At 35.9% G+C, this 20,664-nt stretch overlaps 1 protein-coding gene across 18 annotated transcripts in view; it reads left to right on the top strand.

The window, feature by feature from the left end:
* Positions 1-881: 881 nt before the first annotated feature.
* Positions 882-20,664, top strand: part of LOC109088439 (regulating synaptic membrane exocytosis protein 2-like) — a 150,735-nt gene continuing 130,952 nt past the window's right edge. For 15 of the 18 annotated variants that reach the window (XM_042741618.1, XM_042741615.1, XM_042741604.1 and 12 more), the window contains exons 1-2: positions 882-1,098; positions 1,538-1,698. In XM_042741618.1, coding sequence (XP_042597552.1) covers positions 1,553-1,698 — 146 coding nt within the window. In that variant the 5' untranslated portion in view covers positions 882-1,098; positions 1,538-1,552. The remainder of the gene's footprint in view (positions 1,099-1,537; positions 1,699-20,664) is intronic. The other 3 variants (XM_042741619.1, XM_042741620.1, XM_042741617.1) reach the window with 1 other exon arrangement.

The raw sequence follows: 20,664 nt of genomic DNA, 5'->3' as shown, positions 1-20,664 counted from the left end.
TCCAGTCCGTTTTTTCACTATGGTTTTCGACTGGCTGTCAATGAAATTGCGAGTCCTACTATGGCAAAGGTTTAGATGAATATTAATTGGGTCATGCTGACGATCAGTTCCTATCTTCCAGTGGTGCTGTCTTGGTTCCTGAATAAAAGATTTCTCATCAAATAATTTTTTTTTTTTTTTTTTTTTTTTTTTTTTGACAAAATCTACTTTAAAGTTGTCCAAATGAAGCTCTTAGCAATGCATATTACTAATCAAAAATCAAGTTTTAATATTATATATATATATATATATATATATATATATATATATATATATATATATATATATATATATATATATATACATACACGGTAGGAAATTTACAAAATATCTTCATGATACATGATCTTTAATCCTAATGATTTTGGCATAAAAGAAAAATCGATAATTTCGTCCCTTACAGTGTATTGTTGGCTATTGCTACAAATATACACGTGACTGGTTTTGTGGTCCAGGGTCTCATTTAAGTTAAATATACGACTTAAACAACTATTTTGCAAAACACATTTCTCTCATGTATGAAAAATAAATAAAAGCCCACTAAAGACTGCAATTTATGCATTTTTTTCCCCTCTCTGGTAAGGTAACGGACGTTGTTAATGTACAAAACTTTTCCCCTGCCAGTAAATAAGAATAAGGTTTAGTTCTTGAATATTAATTCAGTGATGCTGACGTCTAGTTCTTCTGTTCCAATGGCGGATGCTGTGCTCTTTAATGTGAAACAGGCCGCGCTGACGTCGAGTCGTTTCCTTCCGAAAGCATACGCTGCCTCATGAATATTAATAACTAAGCCTTCGCCATACTACGATTGGTTAACTCGCCTCCCAACCGGGAGGCTTTGCTCCGCCCACACTTCCAATTGGGATTCTGTGTCGCTGCATCCATTTTTGTGTATTTAAGATATCTTCAAGGATTACCAAACCTGGAGAAAAGCGAGGCACCGGCGCAGAGGGACTCAAAAGGGAAACAAACATTTATTATGAGATGCAAAAGAACTTTTCCAGGACGATGACAGCGATGGGTTAGACAGGATTGAACAGGATGATGGCCAAATAAAAGGCAAGAGGCGATTTCACATCCTCACTGAAATCTGGAATAACATCTGAGATCTGCTATTTTATTCATAATGCATCGTTGCTTTATTCATTTTCTTTTTGTATTGAGGAAGAGGGGAATTTTAAGCAGGATTGCGTTAATTTCAATAGCCATTGCCTTCAAAAGGACCAGCTGTATCCATTCTTCTGTTCTATTGCTCAGAGAATGATTGATCTAATGCTGTTAAATCCACCTTATGTAGTCTAAGAGCTTACACTGTTATCATTTAAATAGTAGTCTAATAACTTAAACTCCTTTAGTGTTTTAAAGCATCGTGACGGTCAGCAGAGATGCTGCTGTGGGTTATGATGCTTTGATTCCTGAGCGACCAAAACCCACTGATGATTGATCAAATAGACCTTGCATTCATCATGGATTAAGTCTGGTTATTGATCTTCTTCAGCATTGGGGTGTAAAGATGTCTGCTCCAGCCGGGCCCCGCAGCGGGCCTGTCCTGCCGGAGATGCCGGACCTGAGCCACCTCACCGAGGAGGAGAGGAAGATCATCCTCGGTGTCATGGACAGGCAGAAGAAAGAGGAGGAGAAGGAGCAGACCATGTTGAAGTAAGAGCTTTGCTGATCCTTACTGTATGAAAATATATCTCGAGCTGTTGGCCGAAGGATGGAGAGGGAATGGTGTGAATGATCCCCGGTTCGATTGATTTGACACAGAGAGCCCGAGTGTTGGAGGTTTAGTGGTGATGTCTAATGGTGAGAATCACATTTGTATTTATTAGTCATATGGACATCATGCCTCTGCTTCATTCTCTTGGCTTTGGGACTGTATAACGTGCCATTTTCGCCTTTACTAGTGCACACTTCATAATGACAGCTCATAGTACAATAGCACACTATTCCAGTTTAATCGATGTGAATATCTAATGTTGTTTTGACCTGAGCATTGAGGCTGCGGCGCCAGAGATTTCAGCACCACGGCGCTGTCCGCTGACTTACAAACCCATTGAATGTTGGGTTGTGAAATGTGGAGGATTTAACTTTGTTTTCAATATAATTGCAAATTAATTTAAGTGAAATGCTATTATAGGTCTTGAGTGGTTGGATTTTTTGCGAAATGTGTTCTTGGGCTCATCTGTGGAGGTTTAAGAGCTGCTTAATTTAATGCAGTAGAGGAAATATTACAGTATTGGAGGGGCTTTCAAACTTTTTATGACATTGACCTTTAGATAATATTATAACAACCTTGTGGGGGACTCTGTAAATAGGATTATAAAAACAACATTGCTTTTTAAATTGTTGCTGTATTAAAGCCAAAAGAGGTGATCAAAATATTATTTGTAAATGTAAAGTATCAAGTTATCAGTGTATCTTTTTCCTACCTTCTGTTAAAGTTATGTTAGCTGTGTATATCTAATGAATACTGTATCTAGGCATGGCAATAGAATAAAATAACCATAATTAATCCCACTGCTATTTTTATCCGAAATGTTCCCTAGGACCCTTTTGCGGCCCCCTGTGGAAGCCAGATTTGAAAACCCCTGCAATATACAACCAAAAAGACTCGTTTCATGTTTAGAGAGTTCTGGTTTCATATTGATAGCGGTCTGTTTTTTTTGTTTGTTTGTTTGTTAGCAAAGCAAGATGCTTTAATTTTTTTTTTTTAATTATGGATATATATCAAATAAAAACACTAAAAATGGTGTAGAAATGATTTTCACTTTACAATGCAATGTTTAATTCAATGTGTTGAAATATGCGGTTTCTATGTAATTATTTGTATAGTTTACTATTTCGAAGTAGAGACTGAAATAGTACATTCTTGTAAAATGAGTTAGATTTTTTTTACAGAAATCAATTAGAAAACAAAATAGAGGAGAGTCAAACATTTTAAGAGTTTTTGATTTGCAGTGATGCTTACACATGGTAAAACAAATCAAAGTGTAGTGCAATATGCACATCAGACATTCGCTTCTTTAAAGACCTGAATTGTTTATTATTAGTAGTGTATTTTTTAGCAGACCTTTTGTGTGTAATGAATAAATATATAGTTGGTCAGCTTTAAGATGGTGATTCCAGATTGTTGAAAATGTTTCTTTCTGTTTGCTATTCATAAGCTCTTTTAAGGTAAATTATGGCTTTTCTGATTTCCCCCAGTTATTGTTTTAGTAACTTGTGCAACAAATTACTGCACAAAATCTCCAGGATTCAAACAGGAAAGTATTTGCAGTTCTATGAGCAATGTCAGTTCTGCATCTTTAGCTCATGGATTTTTTGCGGTGGTGTGTAGACGTGCTTCTATCATTAGGTAAATATTAACACTGCAGCATGGAAATAGAGCCAATTCCGTGCAATAAGTGAAGTAAACATGAGTCACAGACGAAAAACTGACTGCCACCTCACTGCTGGTGTGTGTGTGTTAGGTGAGTCACTTGATCCCTCCCTCTTAAACACACACATCTACCATTCATAGTTTCGAGAGAGCGAGAGAGATAATGTTAGCCACTCGAGTGCTGATGTCATGTAAGGGAGGGTGATGGTTGGTTAGCATCAGTGTGGACGCTGTCACGAGGCCTCTGATCTTTTCTAGAGTAGTGTGCAAACGGCCGGTGTAGAGTTACACAACAACACGGTAGCTTGTTGGCCTCTGACTGTTACTTATACTGAACAGTGAATGTGCAAAGCTGCTGCCCGTGTCATGTGACTCACGGCCTGATCACATTCTCGTCGCTGGTCCACAAGGCCATGCCTTCATTTGGGTTATTTAAAAGGGTCATATCATAATTTGCATTATTTATTCTTTCTACTAAAGTTGCTCAGGTTAGTCCAGGTTTTAGTCATAGTTTAGTTTCTCCTGTCTATTTTCAGTTCAATAGACTCCTTTCGCGACTGTACATTTACAGCTTACATATGCAGATGACTTCTGTAATGATTGTCTAACTTTGAACTAAACAGGCCTTTTTTGTTACTGTGCCTTTAAGACTTCTATGTAAACCCTTCTTGTATTTAAAATGTTGGGTCCACATGTAGTTTACAGTTTGCACTTTACAGCTTATCTATATCTCTTCCAAAAAAAGGCCTGTTCACTCCAAGAATGATAACTTGATTTATTTGTTCATTAATGGATCCTCTGCAGTGAATGGGTGCCGTCAGAATGAGAGTCCAAACAGCTGATAAAAACATCACAATAATCCACACAACTCCAGTCCATTATTTTTAACTTTAAACTGTTGCTTCTAAAAACAAAACTTAAGTCCTTAAACCATAATAATGCTTCCTCCAGTGAAGAAGTTTTTTTTTTTCTGATTTGGGAGAGAAATATGCACAAATCAAGGGATGTAAAAGCAGTCCAAAACCATTCTACACTAATATGTTGGTGGATTTCGATATAAGAGAATGACAAGAGAACCACTGTTTTTTTTAATAGAGGAAGCGTTATTAGGGATTATGGACTGTTATTTTGGTCAGAAGTGTTGATTTAAAGTTAACATTTGAATAGTTTGAAAGTTTTGACATTTGAATACTTGATTATTGTAAACGTGCAACTTTTCACGTCACAAGACTATAATTTGATGGACTGGAGATGTGTGGATTACTTGTGGACTATTGTGATGTTTTTATCAGCTGTTTGGCCTCTCATTCTGACGGCACCCATTCACTTCATAGGATCCATTGGTGAGCAAATTATATAATGCTGAATTTCCCCAAATCTGTTGAGATGAAGAAACAAACTCCCTTAATGTTCAGCTAATTTTAATTTTTGCATGACCTATTCTCTTTATAAAGATGTATCTTATTGTGATGGATCCATGCCACAGTCTGTGTTGAAACAAGCCTAAAATAATCAGAAACCTTATTAAAAATAAACTTTAGCCCCTTTTCAGAAGGATCTGCAGAGCAGAAAGTGATACACACAGACAAAAACAACACAGGATTTGACTGACTTTACCACATTTTACTCTTTTCATTAGTTGTTCTTGTGTTTAGGAATGATAGTAACTGTCAAACTTCCTTTGTAGTGCCTTGCCATGATGAGTTTTTGAAGTTGATGTGTAAATGTGAGTAATCATAATTGTGTTAATTATTCTTTCTGATGTTGAGGACGTTCAGAATGAGCAGTTTTTGCAGCTTAATTTCTATAAATGCTCTTTTTGGAGTTACAGCATGTTTTTATGCATTATATCACATTTGCTCACTACAGCATGTGGTTCTGGACTTGTCCTGTACTGCTCAGGCTCAGATTTTGTCTAGTCAAGGTGGTGATGGAGAAACAAGCAGGATAACTGGTCGAATGAGATTTTTAGTTGTAGTTGTTTCACCATAAATCTCGGTCTGTCTGTGGATTTAGGTGTGTCTCAGGATGTTCCTCTAGAATTTTTTCTTTTTTATTTTTTTAAATGGTCATACACACACACACACACACACACTCACACACACACACACAATGTTGGCTGTAAGCCAACTCTGGGAATTCTGGGAAAATGAAGAGACGAAGAAGCCCCTGTAGAAGTGTTTTCCAACTTCCTGTCATCTCACTGGAAGAGCCACAAAGAAATTGAAACAAATCCAGCAAGAGAGCGAGAGTGATGGAGGGTTTTAGTAGCTGAAAGTGAGAGTGTGCCAGGGGAGGTTTTTATAGCCTATGAAAGAGACAGAAAGAATGAGAGACAGGATGTTTAGGAGATTTGACTGAGAGAGATTGCATTGAGGAGAGCAGTTGTTGCCTATTTGCTGTTATTATCCGGGGGGTTGCCCTTCTCCCTCTGGGATCACTGAGGCCTATGGACGAGAATGTGACCTGTAGCACCCAGGGAAAGTGAGTGCACTCAAATTGGTATTCATAAGTGTGTGCTTCTCATGTGTATTATGTATGTACTTACAGTATGAGGAAAAACAGTACTTGCATATTTATTAATTTGTTTATTTTATTGTATTTCATGTTTAGATGTGCAAAATAAGTTGAATTTAGTCAAATTGAGTGTGAATTTTTGAGAGTTAAAAAGCAGGTAAAATTAATTAGAAAAAAGAAAACAAAATAAATTTGATAAATTTGATTTCCTATTTTAAAAGTATTTTCTTTAATTATTTAATTTATTTCATGCTCATTCAAAGATTAAGAAAAAAATAAAAAAAATAAAAATGGCAATATATGACAATAATAAGATTATACTGTCCTTTTGCGGACATTTTCATTTAGCTTGTCTGCTTCAGGGTCCCGTTGCATGAACATACCTGTAGTCACCATGTTAAGACTGTCTCTGAAGAACTAGTTTGACTAACTAGCAGTTAACCTAGTGGTAATGAGTCTTACTTTTTGGATTCAAATTTGACCAAACCATTGCTAGATATGGCCTCATTTAATGCTTGTTGTTTGTTTGTTTTATGCTTTTTTTTTTCTTTTCATTTGTCAACTATTCTCACTAGTCAGCCAGCCAGGCCTTTGACTAAAAATTCACGTTGCTGCTTATTCTTGCTAAGTACTGTCAATTTAGACCGGAAGAGAATGTGTCACCAACATTTATGGTTATCAAACACAGTTCATATTTATGTCCAGAATACAGTTCTGCTCTTAGAAATCTAACTTATTTGCTAAACAAATACCTTAGTATCTTATAAAGATTTGAGGCCACTAACCTGGCAAATTTTGGACCATCGTAAAGGTTCTTCTTCACGATGCCATAGAACAACCTTTTTTGTCTAAATGGTTTCATAAAGAACCTTTGACATCTGAAGAACGTTTCTGTTTCACAAAATTTCTTTGCGGCGAAAGAAGGTTCTTCAGATTATGAAAAGGTAAGAAAGAGATGGTTCTATAAAGAACCTTTGACTGAATGGTTCTTGCTTCTATGGCATTGCTGTGAAGAACCATTTAAGCACCTTTATTTTTAAGAGTGTAACAACTGGTTCTTCCTCAAAGTTACTCATTGCATTAACATTGCATAAACATGTTTCCAAGCAAACCCTGGACCTCCGACTCCCAGAAGTCAACCCGATTGGAACCTCCAATTTGCCGCTGTGCAGTGCATTTGCTGCAGTGTTTGTCAGTTGTATGCCTCAGCGGTCAGTGATGGGACTCTCGCTCATACACACGGCATCCCCCCCTACCATGTAAAGAGCCTCTGTGAGACCCCCTCCCCCACACACACATCTTAGTGGCCTCCGGGGGGACGGGCCGCAGCGAGGCTCAATCCACACCGCAGAACACACACCAACTGGCTCCGTCCTGCTCATTAGCATCTTCCATCAGCACACTAGCTGGCATACGGGATGTTAATGGTCTGGTTTGTAAAAGCACTGGGTGTTGGTTAACCAAAGATGGAGCGTGTGTCTCCAAAACCTACTGATCTGCCTACAGTAGGTATCTGCTTTTTAAGACAGCATTCTAAAGTGGAACCTCAGATGTGACTGATTTGAAACGTTCTACATATGCAGTAGTGCAAGGGGGGTTAGTAAGCTGATAAAAAGCTAATAATTAATAAAACCAAATGTAAGCTGAAAATATATAAATAGGGTTGCAAAATTAATTGAAATAAATCTGCTCTCGTGATATAGGTTAGTGCTATTATAAAATGCAAGACTGCTATATAATGTTTCAGAGTGAAGTGCGGCATTGTGTTCAATTTCCAACTTTTCTGTGGAAAGACGTTTATGGCACTTCACCAGTTTTCTGCCTAAATAAAATCATGAGAATCTGAAATGTTAGAACCTCAAGGGTTTGAACATTTGAAAGTGAAGAATTTAAGACATTACATTAGTTAGGAATTTAAGACAACATTAATACATTTACATTTATGCATTTAGCAGACGCTTTTATCCAAAGCGACTTACAGTGCATTCAGGCTATACTTTTGTTTTTTAACAGACGGTTAATATTTTAACTTGTAGTGTAAAATAGAGTTGTGATAATTATTAAATATTCATTATACAGCAGTATATTTCTTCATGTTTTATAATTAGTTATGCATAACAATAATAATAATAATAATAATTAAAAAATACAATAAAAACAATAATATACATACTAAATATTTGTTTGCTTGCATGTTATGTGACCATTAACCATCATCGGAGAACCATGAAGATTCAAATGTGTTGTTAAATTATTGAAATATTAACTTGCGCATCTATAACGCATCTTAAGTTTTACGTCCAATTTTATTTTAGGGATTTAGAAAAGTGGTTTTGGGAACTCCTGCAGTAATGTATAATACAAATCATGTTGTTCACAATACTTGAATTACTAAAAATAGTAAAAAAACAAACAAAAAAAAAAGTCCGAAAATAGTAGATAAAATAGCATGTTATACGTTATTACATCCACATTTTCAATACTTGTCAGTATGGAATGAATTGTATGTGGATTTATAATTAATATATATAACAGTTACTACTAAATAACTAAGTTTGTTGCAATGCATTCTGGGATTGCATGTCTTAGAATGCTGCGTAATTAAGTTAAATAAGCCTTTGCATTTGGAACGAGCCATATGACAGCTGAGCGGAGCATTACCTCTGCCCTCCTCTCGTTTCATGACTCCTTCATGTTCTGTCACCCAGCATTACCTATTCTCTCATGTTATCCTCTCTTGCTGTCCACACATTGAATTTGTCATCGTGTGATTTTTTTAGAAATTTGTTTTTGAAAATGATGTAGATGTTTGCTGTATACTTATGCATACTCTAGATCCAAGATACATTTGTTGACTCATCACTAAAACCGAATAAATGACCTCAAACTAACATGCTGTGATACTCAGCCAGTTTCCTGTGCAGCGGAAGCGCCCAGCGTGAGTGTAGTACACAGAGCAGTACGTCACAACGCTGAGACACCCAACACTGCTGCCGTATAGTGCTGCTGCTATTGCATAAGACTGACCTAGCGCACTGAGAAACACTGAGAGAACACGCTGATCAGTTTAGAAGCGTTCCACCACAAATGCATGATGCCATGATGTTTCTCAGTTTGTTTTACATTTACCTCATAGTGATTACAATGGAATCTTATTTCCACTACAGAATAAAAAGATAAAAATGATTACTGTGAGATTATATTGCACAGTTCAGCCCTTTCTCCCTCAGAATTGCAAATTCATATCTTGCAATTGCGAGTTTACATTTCACTTTTTTTTTGTTTACGATTTCTTTACAATTCTAAATGTACATTTTGTAATTCAGACTTTTTTGGCCCCAAAGTTTACATTTTGCAATTGTGTGTGTGTTTTTTTTTTTTTTTCAATCACAAAATAAAAAATTAAAAAGTTAATTGCAACTTTTATCTCAATTCTGACTAGCTTATGTCTCATCATTTTATCTTATATTTTTTAAGTTATCATTATTATTGGTTTGGATGAGTGAATTTTATTTATTATTATATATATTTTTTTTATTTGATTTATTTCTTTAAACTCCCATTTTTGTTGATGTGTTGGCAGTTTTTGTATTGTTTTCCTGAGCTAATATTGTTGGTAGTTTTCAGTCCACATATTTGGTATATTTTTATAGATTTAAGATCCTAGCATGCAAAAAATAAAAAAAATAAAAAATAAAACAATACCTTATTTAAAATCTTCATAATCTTTTGGCAAAATGTAATAATTTGCTCCATCTCTGAAATAGCTTTCGTTTTCAGGTGCTGTCACATGTTCCTTAGCAAAATAACGCCCACTTTTCATGATGCAGTCAGTGTCTGGAATATAAAATCAAATATTCTTGAAAATCCTGCTTCAGTTGGAAATAAATCAGATTACTGAAGTAAAATGATTTTATGTGGACTTTAAGTGTTTTTTTTCCTGCATCATTTCAGTATATATCAAGAGAAGGATAGTGAAGCAATGCAGGGATGTGGGTCTTGTGTGTGCTGGCCAGTCAAAATGAGTGCAGAAATGTGAGAGTGCGACGTGGCACCGGTTCATCTGAAGCTGATTGCATGCAAATCCTGAAGAGCCTCACGTTATTCATGGGTGACTAAAAATAGCTTTGGACTGAAGTCGCTCTCTTTGCTCTGGTGGGGTAGTAGAAGAACTGACAGTCAGATCACGTTGCACTGGGCAACATTCACCTCCCATGATGCCATGGAATGACTGTTTAATGAACAGATACCAAACACACTTGGTTGTTTGCTTTTTTAGAGTCTGTTTTGGATCTGGTCCTTATGATGCTTTCTTAAGTCTCCAAATGCATTTAGTGAGCAAGCATTTTCAGCGGGAACTGACTTGCACTAAGTAAGTGTTGATAGTCACTGAATTACTCTACCGTTCAAAAGTTTGGGGTCTGTATGATTTTTTTCAAAATGCATTTGTTTTACAAAAAAAAAAAAAAGCAAAAACAGCAAGATTAAAATTATATTAAATTATAATAAAAATATTTAAAAATTTAAAATAACTGCTCATCTAATTTATTACACTTTAATGTAGAATTTTTTCATGTGAGCAAAGCTGAATTTTCAGCATCATTACTCCAGTTTTCAGTGTCACATGATCCTTCAGAAATCATTTTAATATGCTGATTTACTGCTCAAGAAACATTTCAATGTTGAAAACAGTCATGCTGCTTTATATACCTTTCTACAGTATTCTTTAATGTATAGAAAGTTCATAATTTATTTAAAATGGAAATTTGCTCAATAAAATAAATGTAAAAAAAAAAAAATCTTTTTTAACAATAAAAAAGTAACTACACCTTTATCTGATGCATAATTCCTGTCAGCGTTTGTGGACCTCAGGAGCAGAAAATGTTATGCAATGAATGCTGTGTTTGCTTATAGGAAACCCCCGTCAGTGTTTATGCAATATCTAATAAGATCATATACATAATCATATACATATCTCCAGCTCTATGCAGCACTCAGCCTTTAGTGACATGCCTTTAGTTTTCTCACTCTTATTGCATGCTCCTCAGGGCTCCAAACTGCGACTAAAACAGTCGCATTTGCGACCATAAATATTAATTTGCGAGTGATGTTTTTGCTGAGGTCGCGACTACCTGACGAAAGCTCCTCAGGGTTTAACCGCTAAAAAGTTTTCTCAGGCGGATGATTTGCTTCATTCTAGCAGCGCCCCGTCTGTGATAAAACGAACTCGGGCCGAAGGTTAATACACACAACTACACCGAGTGTGGGACCTGCCCGCGTGTACAACAGCTTTCAGCCGAGATCGGCCCATAGAGAAAAAAGCCGTCTGTCAGCCAGAAGTGTTTTGTAGAGTCGGCGCGGCTCTGGCCCATTATCTTCTCACCGATGCCGAGACTGAACCGACAGAGACGCATTTCAGCCAGAATCAGCCCAAGTGTTATTGCTATCTGGGTATATATATTTACATGTTATAACTTAAAAATTTGAATGTAATGCCTTTTTTCCTAATTGTTTTGCGATCAAATCTTTTGTTATGTTCACGTATTAAACTGAGACGATGCGCATTAAAGTTTTAGTGAAAAAAGAGAGTTTCAGACGGTCCTTATCTCTGCCGCACACAGTCTGATAAACGCAGCTCCGCTGTGCAGCGAGAGAGAAATGACGGAGACGTAAGAAGGGAAAGTGCAGAAAATACAGCGTCTATTTCGTGCACAACTTGAACAAACTAGAACAGGTAAAGCTGTCAGCTGTGTGAGTATTGGTAATATCGTTAACAATTCTCGTTTATAATAATTACTAATATGGCTTCTTCTAAACAAGATCTTGGTCTGTGTTCTTTTAATGCGTGAACTTCGTTATTTGAAGTGCAACTGCCGTACAGTAATCGAAAAAAGCTCTGTGCTTTGTCACTTTTTAATAAAAAGTACCAGCTTTAAAATTATTCAGAATTCATAACGAAATTCAAACAATACAGTTTTGGCGCTCCTTAATGCGGCAGGCGTGGTCGCTTTAGCGCCTCAGTTCAAGGGCAACTGAACCCATTTAATCTTTCTCTTTACTAATATAGTACATAATGAACATGAATTAACATCAAAAGGTAGGCTATTTTATAAGAGATCCTACAGTACAACTTACTGAAATGTCTCATGTGTGTGGAGCCCAAGCTACACTCAGTGGCCAAGTGATGCTTATGCTCCATGATACTGGTACAGACTCTGTGTAATGAACAATTCTTTGTGACTGTATATTTCAAGCTGGAAAAGACATTTAGTTCCCACTTTAAGTGAACCTTAGTTTCCAGGTCATCTACAAGATGGATTAAAATGCTGATAAAGTCAAGAAAAGATGAGACATAAACACATGACAGTATGATTGAAATGTTAAAATGTAAATAAATAAATAATAACAATCGTTAAATAAATAAAACACATTTATTCTGTGGCACCTAAAAAAAATATTTGGCTCCTAAGTTTTTTTCTTATAGGAGCCAATGGCTCCTTACTCAATTTTTTTGTTTGGAGCCCTGCTCCTGCACTGCTCATGCAGTGGATTATCATCTCTATAAAATAATAGGTTGAAAATTTTCTTGTTTGTGGTTAAAAACAAAAGGAAGCATGGAATATCAGTGCTGTGAACTGCATGCAAGCTTTTAACCAGTGGTCATGCTGTTGAAGTTTAGTATCTGTCCTGTCTGCAATGGTTGATCTGTGTATAAATGAACTGAAATAGTTCATTCAGTAGTTGAGTCTGTTTGAATGTTAATAAATGCCATTGATTTAAACTTTATATTCATCAAATAATCCTGAAAAAAATTTATTATGGTTACCACAAAAATAGTACGTTACACAACAGTTTTTAACATGGATAATAATAATAACAATATGTTTCCTAAGCATCAAATCAGCTTATCAGAGTTATTTCTGAAGGATAATGTGACACTACAGACTGGTGTAATGATGCTGAAAAATCTGCTAAATAAATTTGACTCTATAAAATGCTGATAAAATTGAACTCATGTTTTGAAATATAACTGTTTTTACTGTATTTTTCTATCAAATAAAAGCAGCCTTAGTGAGCAAAGGAGAATTCTTTTAAAATCATTACAAAATCTTTCTGACCCAAAACAGTTGTGTATTTCGGTGTGGATCCAGTATAGATTTAATCAGCTGGTGCATTTCTGTGTTGTTTCTTGATTTTAGTCTTAATAGTCTCTCTTATCTGAGTCACTACAAACCTCTGAGACTGTAGGATCAACCAGATCAGCCAGCGCTAAGAAAAACCATTTACTGTGTGAGCCATTAGGTAGAGCGGTCTCACTGGGGAGCCGTAGTGTATTGATGCTTATTGGAGCATTCGAGATGTCAGGTGGTGAGGGAGCGCTGTCTTCACACAGTGCTGTTTGTCATGTGCTCGTACAGGCTGGATCATACCGGTCTGTCCATTTAAAGTTGTGTTTGGTGCATTGTTTCCATGGTTTCTGGTCTGTTGGCTCATTCCTGTGGTTAGTTTGTTTTGCTCCAGTGATTCTTCTTTTTGAGTGGATCTCATCTGCTTGATTGATAGGAGTATTGAATGAATTGTGAATCAAAGGGATGCTATTGTTCTTGTGCAACCCACAGCCTATAGTGAAGATCTCTAATGTAATCAGCAGAACTCCACTTCTCTATATGGGTTTATTCAGTGTGCAGGGCTTAATTTCACATAGCCAGACTTTAAACTATCAGTATAAGTCCGTCTGAAAGGTTTGTTTTGTTTTATTGTGCTGTTGTTAATCTGAAATAGACGCCAAAAACACTGAATAAATTATCAAAAATGTATTATCTGAATTTATATCTGTCCAAAACCAAGTAATAATTATCTGTCTGATGGAAAATATGATTATGCTTTTGTATATCTAGTTTACTTGCTATAAATTGCCTCAAATAAAACATTTTTAAGGATTTTTCTGCCAGGTTCAGTAAATAGTTGTTATTCACTAGTCATTTACTATCATGTAAACACAACTTTTTTTTAGGGCTGTCAAATGATTAATCACGATTAATCACATCCAAAATAAAAGTTTTGTTTACGTAATATATGTATGTGTACAGGGTATATTTATTATGTATATATAAATACACACACATAAATTATATATTTAGAAAAAATATTTACATGTATATACATTTATATATTTATATTCTTATATTTTATATTATATATAAATACATTTAATATATAAACATAACATATTCTTCTTAAATATATACATGCATGTGTGTGTATTTATATATACATAATAAATATACACAGTATACACACATATATTATGTAAACAAAACTTTTATTTTGGATGTGATTAATCGTGATTAATCATTTGACAGCCCTACTTTTTTTTTTTTTTTTTTATTGGGGGGGGGGGGTTTTTTTTTTTTAACAGACTGACAAAAACATTAGATCCTGAAGATTAGATTCTGGAAATTGGATTGTGCTGAAACTGTACACATTGTACAACAACTGTTAAGCAGCACTTAACTTTTTTCAACATTGTTAAGATGAATGATTTTTTTTAAGGATCATGTGACTGAAGTCTGGAGTAATCACAGGAAAAAAAATACATTTTAAGATGTATTCAAACAGAAAGAAGTTATTTTAAATTGTAAAAATATTAAACATTATTACAGTTTCACTGTATTTTTGATCAAATAAATGCAGCCTCGCTGAGGCACCATGCAGTATCTTTCAGATTTAATGCCATGAACCTCACAAACTTGTCTAGGTAATAGTTCTTTCACAGATGTGTTCATTGTAACAGCCTGGTAACCTGTAAACGGTGATGTTTCACTGATATAAAGCTTTGTAGCCTGACTTAGTAATTTGTGAAGCTGGCCTATCAGTTTGTGATAGGTTATTTTTAGCAGCTCTTGCTGTATTGGTGTACATTATGTATTAGATGGTCAATGGGCTGTCCATCTGAGAGAAGATGTGCTGGTCTGTGACTCTGTAAGATCAGATCCGGAGCTGTTTGGTCACCAGCATTCTTGACAGTATCTTCTTTTATGTTGCACAGAAGACATGTGTTCAGTTTTGGAATGGCATGAGGGTGAATAAATCATTACAGCTTTCATTTTTGGGTGACCTGTTCCTTTAATACATTGTATTTGTTGCAGCCTGAGTCCAAGTGTGCTGCTTGATGCTGTTTTTGCTGTAATGGTTGACTGCTTATGTAGGATGAATTCTACTTTGAATATAATTTCTTTGGGAAATGATAGGTGTCCTATGTCTGACCCTGTCCGATCGGATTTGGTAACCACACTAATGACTTTTTGGCACAGTTGGTACCGTGTGTGGACACATTAATACACGTTAAGCACACTGACAGCATTTAACTTACCTGTGGCTTGTTCTGGACAGGAAATTGCACTCTCCAACAATACTGGGTGTATCCATTACCGCTCTATTGTTATTCATGTAGGCTATTATTGTAACTTACTCTTAAGAGATGTTCCCGCACCCTTCCACTCCCACAGGCATGACAACACCACAACTGTGTGTGTGTGTGTGTGTGTGTGTGTGTATGTGTGTGTGAGAGAGAGATACTTCACTAGAGCTGAAAGGATGGATCTTGCATTTTCTTGACTTTATATACATGCTTGTGGCTTCACATAAACATAAGAAAGGGTTTGAACCCTTCAGCCATGCTTAAAAATGTCAGAATATCATTGCATTAGATAACAAAATATCAAACCAAGTGGCATACAACAAATTATACCTGTAAACAAATGATATTTTTCTCAGAAATCCCCATTTTTGTTGGTCTCCAGGTGATTTTTAGTAGTTGTATGAAGTAAGTTCTCCTTCACAGGTCTTTTAGTGGAGTAATCAGTCCTTTTGAACTTTCTGTTCATCAGCGATAACTGGAAAAATTATATATCAGTTTCTACAAAAATATTAACCAGCAGAACATCCAATCAGCATATTATAATGATTTCTGAAGGATCATGTAACACTTAAGACTGAAGTAATGCATCAGAGGAGTAAATTACATTTAAAAAATATTCAAATATATTGTAAATGTGATTATATATTTCACAATTTTACTGTTTTTCTGTATTTTTGATTGAATAAATGCAGTCTTGGCATTCAGAGAGACATGTTAGTGTGTGTTAGTGCACAGTTAGTGAACACTCGCTAGTTTGATGTTTTGTTATCTAATCCGGCTAGAAACATGCTTAATGCAAGTAGGTACGTTTGCTGAAAACTCAGGGTTGCATTTGTGTGCTTGCATAAAGTATGTTTCTGCCCTTCTGTGTTATTATCCATATCCTGCTGCAAAGCCTGCTTAAAACTGCTTAAGCTGGTTCACTGGTCTTTGCTGGTTTAGGATGGTCTCCCAGACCGGCCAAGCTGGTGTTTATCAGGGCGACTAGCCGGTTTCTTAGCTAAAAAGTGCCCAAAACTAGCAAACCAGCTTAGACAAGCTTGTTTAAGATATTTTTATCAGGTCAATCCAATCTCTTTGAAAAGTAATAGCACACTTTAACAAGCCATATGATTTGATGTTTAATTCACACCTGTTACAAGTTACTCACTGAGCTTTAATACTTAGGGTTTGGAGTCTGTTTAAATTAAAGTAGTGATTATTTTAATCAGACGACAGAAAACTGTTCCACAAATGTTTTATTTGTTTTCCCATTCTCCATTTTCTTTTGGCATTTATTGATTGTTTGTGTTTAGGGTCATGTCGCAGCATCTGCTTACGGATCAGCAAAGTGAACGTGCGCTTCTGAAATCTGGTCGTATGGGGTGGCGCTAAATGTGAGGAGGGATTTGAAGCTGTCACTCAAAGGTTAACCGGGGTCTGCCGCGACCAATCACAGCGCTCTGAGCTCAAATGAGATTGCTGTTTGATCCAGATGCCACGGCGGAACCGAGGACAGCTGGAATCAAGAGCTCCCCCAGCGCTAATCCTCTTTTAAAGGGAAATGTGTTCAAGGGAGGCACTTCCTCTGCCATCCTGCTGAATGGTCCTAATGAACAGGTGTCTGCCTCTATGATGGGCTGCCTTGAACTATTCCAGGCATCGCTGTGTGAGGGCGAGCTGTAAATTAAGCTTGCTTTTGGCTTAAGAACAGCCTTCATTCTAGCATGCAGATATGCCACATTGAGGCTGTGTTCCAAAACCCTACTGTATGTATGGAGCGTTTTGAGGTTCCAAAAGGTAGGCAACTTAATTATGCAGCCCAGTTTTTAAAGGGCCATTGCAAAGAAGGTAAATCTATAGTGCATAATGCGATAAGCACAGTGGAAAAATATGAGAACAAAGCCTGACCTAATATTATTTGATTTGATGATTCTCAGTTTAAAAATATCAATAAAAACTTTCTTATACAGTTTTTTTTTTTTTTTTTTCACAAAATAAGAATGAAGTATCATTTTTATATATGTATTGCCTTTAATGCACCATTCAAAATAAAAACAGTAGTCAAATATCAAGTTTTAATGGCAAAGTATATACAGTCTGCAAAGGAGTAGAGATATATGTTCACTTAAATATTAAGTATTTACATAAACAGTTTATAAATAAATATTATTTTCATTCATTCTGTAACTTTTTGTCAATGTTTGGATGTTGTAAAACACCCACAGATGTAACAGAAAATATCATGTTTGCATTTTCTTCTAGTTCTAACCTTAAATTCAGAATTCGGCATAAAATAATGTCTTCAGAATCATTCATACATCGGATCGGATGATATTTATACAAATAGTTGTAACAGGGTTCAGAGGAAGATAGGAATCATGTCTTTTTGTGCTAGTTTGTCTGATATTTAAGGGATTGTTTAAAGCCAAAATGCTACTAAATGCAACATTTTGTGAGAAAGTACTTGAGCAAAACAGGTACTCATTTTAGAATCAGCACCCCAAAATTACCAGGAAACAAGAATTGGATTTTTTTAAATACATTATTAAATGCTGACACGCATCAATTAGTTCACTCTAATTGGAAACTGGCTTTTTAACTCAATAGCAACTTGCTAAAACTGACTAAAAACTCTTGTAAAATTAGCTCTAGTTGTTCTTCCTGAGTAAAACTCTTCATTTATGAGATTTAGTTTCATTAAGGGTGCTACGTTTCTGGCATCTCACTATATAGGAAGTAGGCTGCAAGATGACGCACTAGGTTCTGGAAGTGAGCCTGTTCTCACACTCACACGCACACTTTGGCTCTTAATTCAACTTGTGTACTGTGGTTTAATCAAGTGTGTGTTTATTCAGTGGCACTCCGTGGTCTTTCAGATGGTTCAGCGGAGGTCGTGTTGACCTGGCTTTTTCTGGCACGAGATTACACCATTTCTGCTCCTGCAGTGACTCTGCCACCTGTTGCCACACACGCACACAGATTTTCACATTCATAAAATGAACTGGTCTCACACTGTCCCTCCACCTGTCACACACTCATTCACACAATTCCACCATCTTAAATCTCCTGCTTTTACAACACGTTCTCACTCCAAACGCTTTTTGATGTCCAAGGTACCCATTTAGCGCATTTTTTGATGCACAGGGGTATCCTTTTAGCGTCACTTTTTTGACGTGCAGGTCCTCCATTGTTTTCATTTGTTTGCCAATTTAATGGTTTGCTTGCATTTGTAAAGAAAAAAAATAGAAATAATTTTATATAAATGTATACTTCCATTGGAGCACCTAACCCCATCCCTACCCTAAACCTACCCACTTCTGAACAGTATAAAACACGTACTGTAGCAGGCAAAAACAGTACAGTCACAGGTATTAATTGCAAAAACTGACCATAAAAAAAAGCAGTATAAATGCATTACAAACAAGTCGTGTTGCATTCCAAGTCTTCTGAAGCCATACGATGTCTTTATGCGAAGAAGAGAATAAAACATAAGGTCTCATTCAAAAAGATACTCAGGTAGCATGACTCAATCGGTCACGAGACACACAAGAGCCAATAGCATTTCACAACCAAGGTTTTTTTTAAATTAAAAACTGTATTTTTACTCTATAAAAAATAGTATTTAGCCCTTTTTACTTGTCTATGATGTACTGTGCACGTCACCTATGGCAAAAGTATGCAAGGATGCAGTTCTGGTCATTGCAGAAAGTCAGTGAATACTTTTTGCTTAATGAATCTAAATGCTTTACCAAGCTGTGCATTTCTCTGTTCAGTTTTCTTGCTATAGTTCATCTGAAGTGTACAACTGCCCACAGAAAGAGAAGTTATTTCGATAACTCAAGATTTTTTCTTTAAGCTCAGGCTGGAGGTTGTGGTAGCGATGGCAGACAGGAGAGCGCGGGCGCTGCCAGCCCCACTGACCAGCACAGACTGGCACACTGGCAGCTGTAATTGTGGAGTAATTATGCCCCATGCAGAGATTCAGCTCTGTATTATGTAACAGGACTTTCCTCTTCTGTGCATCGCTGACAGCGGGAGGCCAGTGTGTCCACGCTTATACACACACACACATTTCAGACAGAACAGTGTTTTAGTGCTATCTGAAAAACAGGTCATGTAATGCATTTCAAAATGCATTTCAGGTCATGTAATGCATTTAAAAAAAAAAAAAAAAACTCTGTAGTCTGCTTATTTCTTGGCACGTGGCTCTCTGACCCTTTAATTTAACATAGTTATGTTTTGCTGTTTTAATAATTTTATATAAAATCATTGACCAAAATTATTGACTGCTTTGCATATGATATGAGCAAAAGCACTTATTGAAGGGCACAGGTCAGTGTTATTTTAGTATTATTTATATGCTAGTTTAATATTTTGGATTAGGCTTTATTTTTTAGGCTATATTTTTTTTAGTTATTTTGTTATGTGCTTATGTCATTTTTTTTAAACACCATTTAGATTTAATTTAATTTTAGTTTATATTTATTTCCAGTTAGTAATTGTGCTACGAGCCCTTCAACCATATTTTTTTATAATCACGGTGGTCTGAAGTTTTTGCTTTCATATGTAACATGTTTTGGTGATGGTCACAACGTGTGTATGAATGTGTCATCCAGTGTTTCCACTGCGTAAAGGTTAACATGACAACCTCAGACAATGCCACACTGTCTTAATAACATGGCAACTATCAGTACCAGCGAGCATATTCATTTCTAAATGACCTTAAATAAATTAATAAAGAGTCCTGTTTACATATCATATTGTTTATAATACTTTAAGTAAAAGGAAGTGAGAAAAAACACTACTGTTAAAAGGTGTTGTGTAAGTACATTACAGGTCCTGTTTTGTTGTCAAAAGCACAGCCATAAACAGAGTTTGAAAATTAGTGAGGTCTGGTGTGGCTGGGGTTAAGAATTGTGCTATAATAACCCCTACAAATAGAACTCATTATATACACTAACACTTTAAAAGAGACAGAGATGTAGATGTTTGTGAAATATGTTTTCTTTTCACTCTCTACTGTCAGTTTTAGTGCCGGCGCTCATGCAGTATTGCCAGATGTTGCTATAAAAACAAATAAAAACTGAAAAATAAATAAAAAATAAACCAAAATTATTTCAAATTTTCTGCAAATAAGATAAAGATATCGTTGACCCTAAACTGCAACTTCCTATTTTATTAATTTTCTAAAGTGTCAAATTAAGTCCAAAAACGCTTATAGTTAGATCCCGTACCCTCAACTCTCTCGAGACTCGTTCACTCCGCTAGCGTCTCGCAGTGATCTTTTCATACCACGGATGCTAAACATTCTTGTAAACTGTAT

This window comes from Cyprinus carpio, chromosome B16 (assembly GCF_018340385.1).
Source record: "Cyprinus carpio isolate SPL01 chromosome B16, ASM1834038v1, whole genome shotgun sequence".
In the NCBI taxonomy this organism is placed as follows: domain Eukaryota; kingdom Metazoa; phylum Chordata; class Actinopteri; order Cypriniformes; family Cyprinidae; genus Cyprinus; species Cyprinus carpio.
The sequence above is the reverse complement of the archived record's forward strand: the minus strand, read 5'-3'. Positions and strand labels throughout refer to the sequence as shown.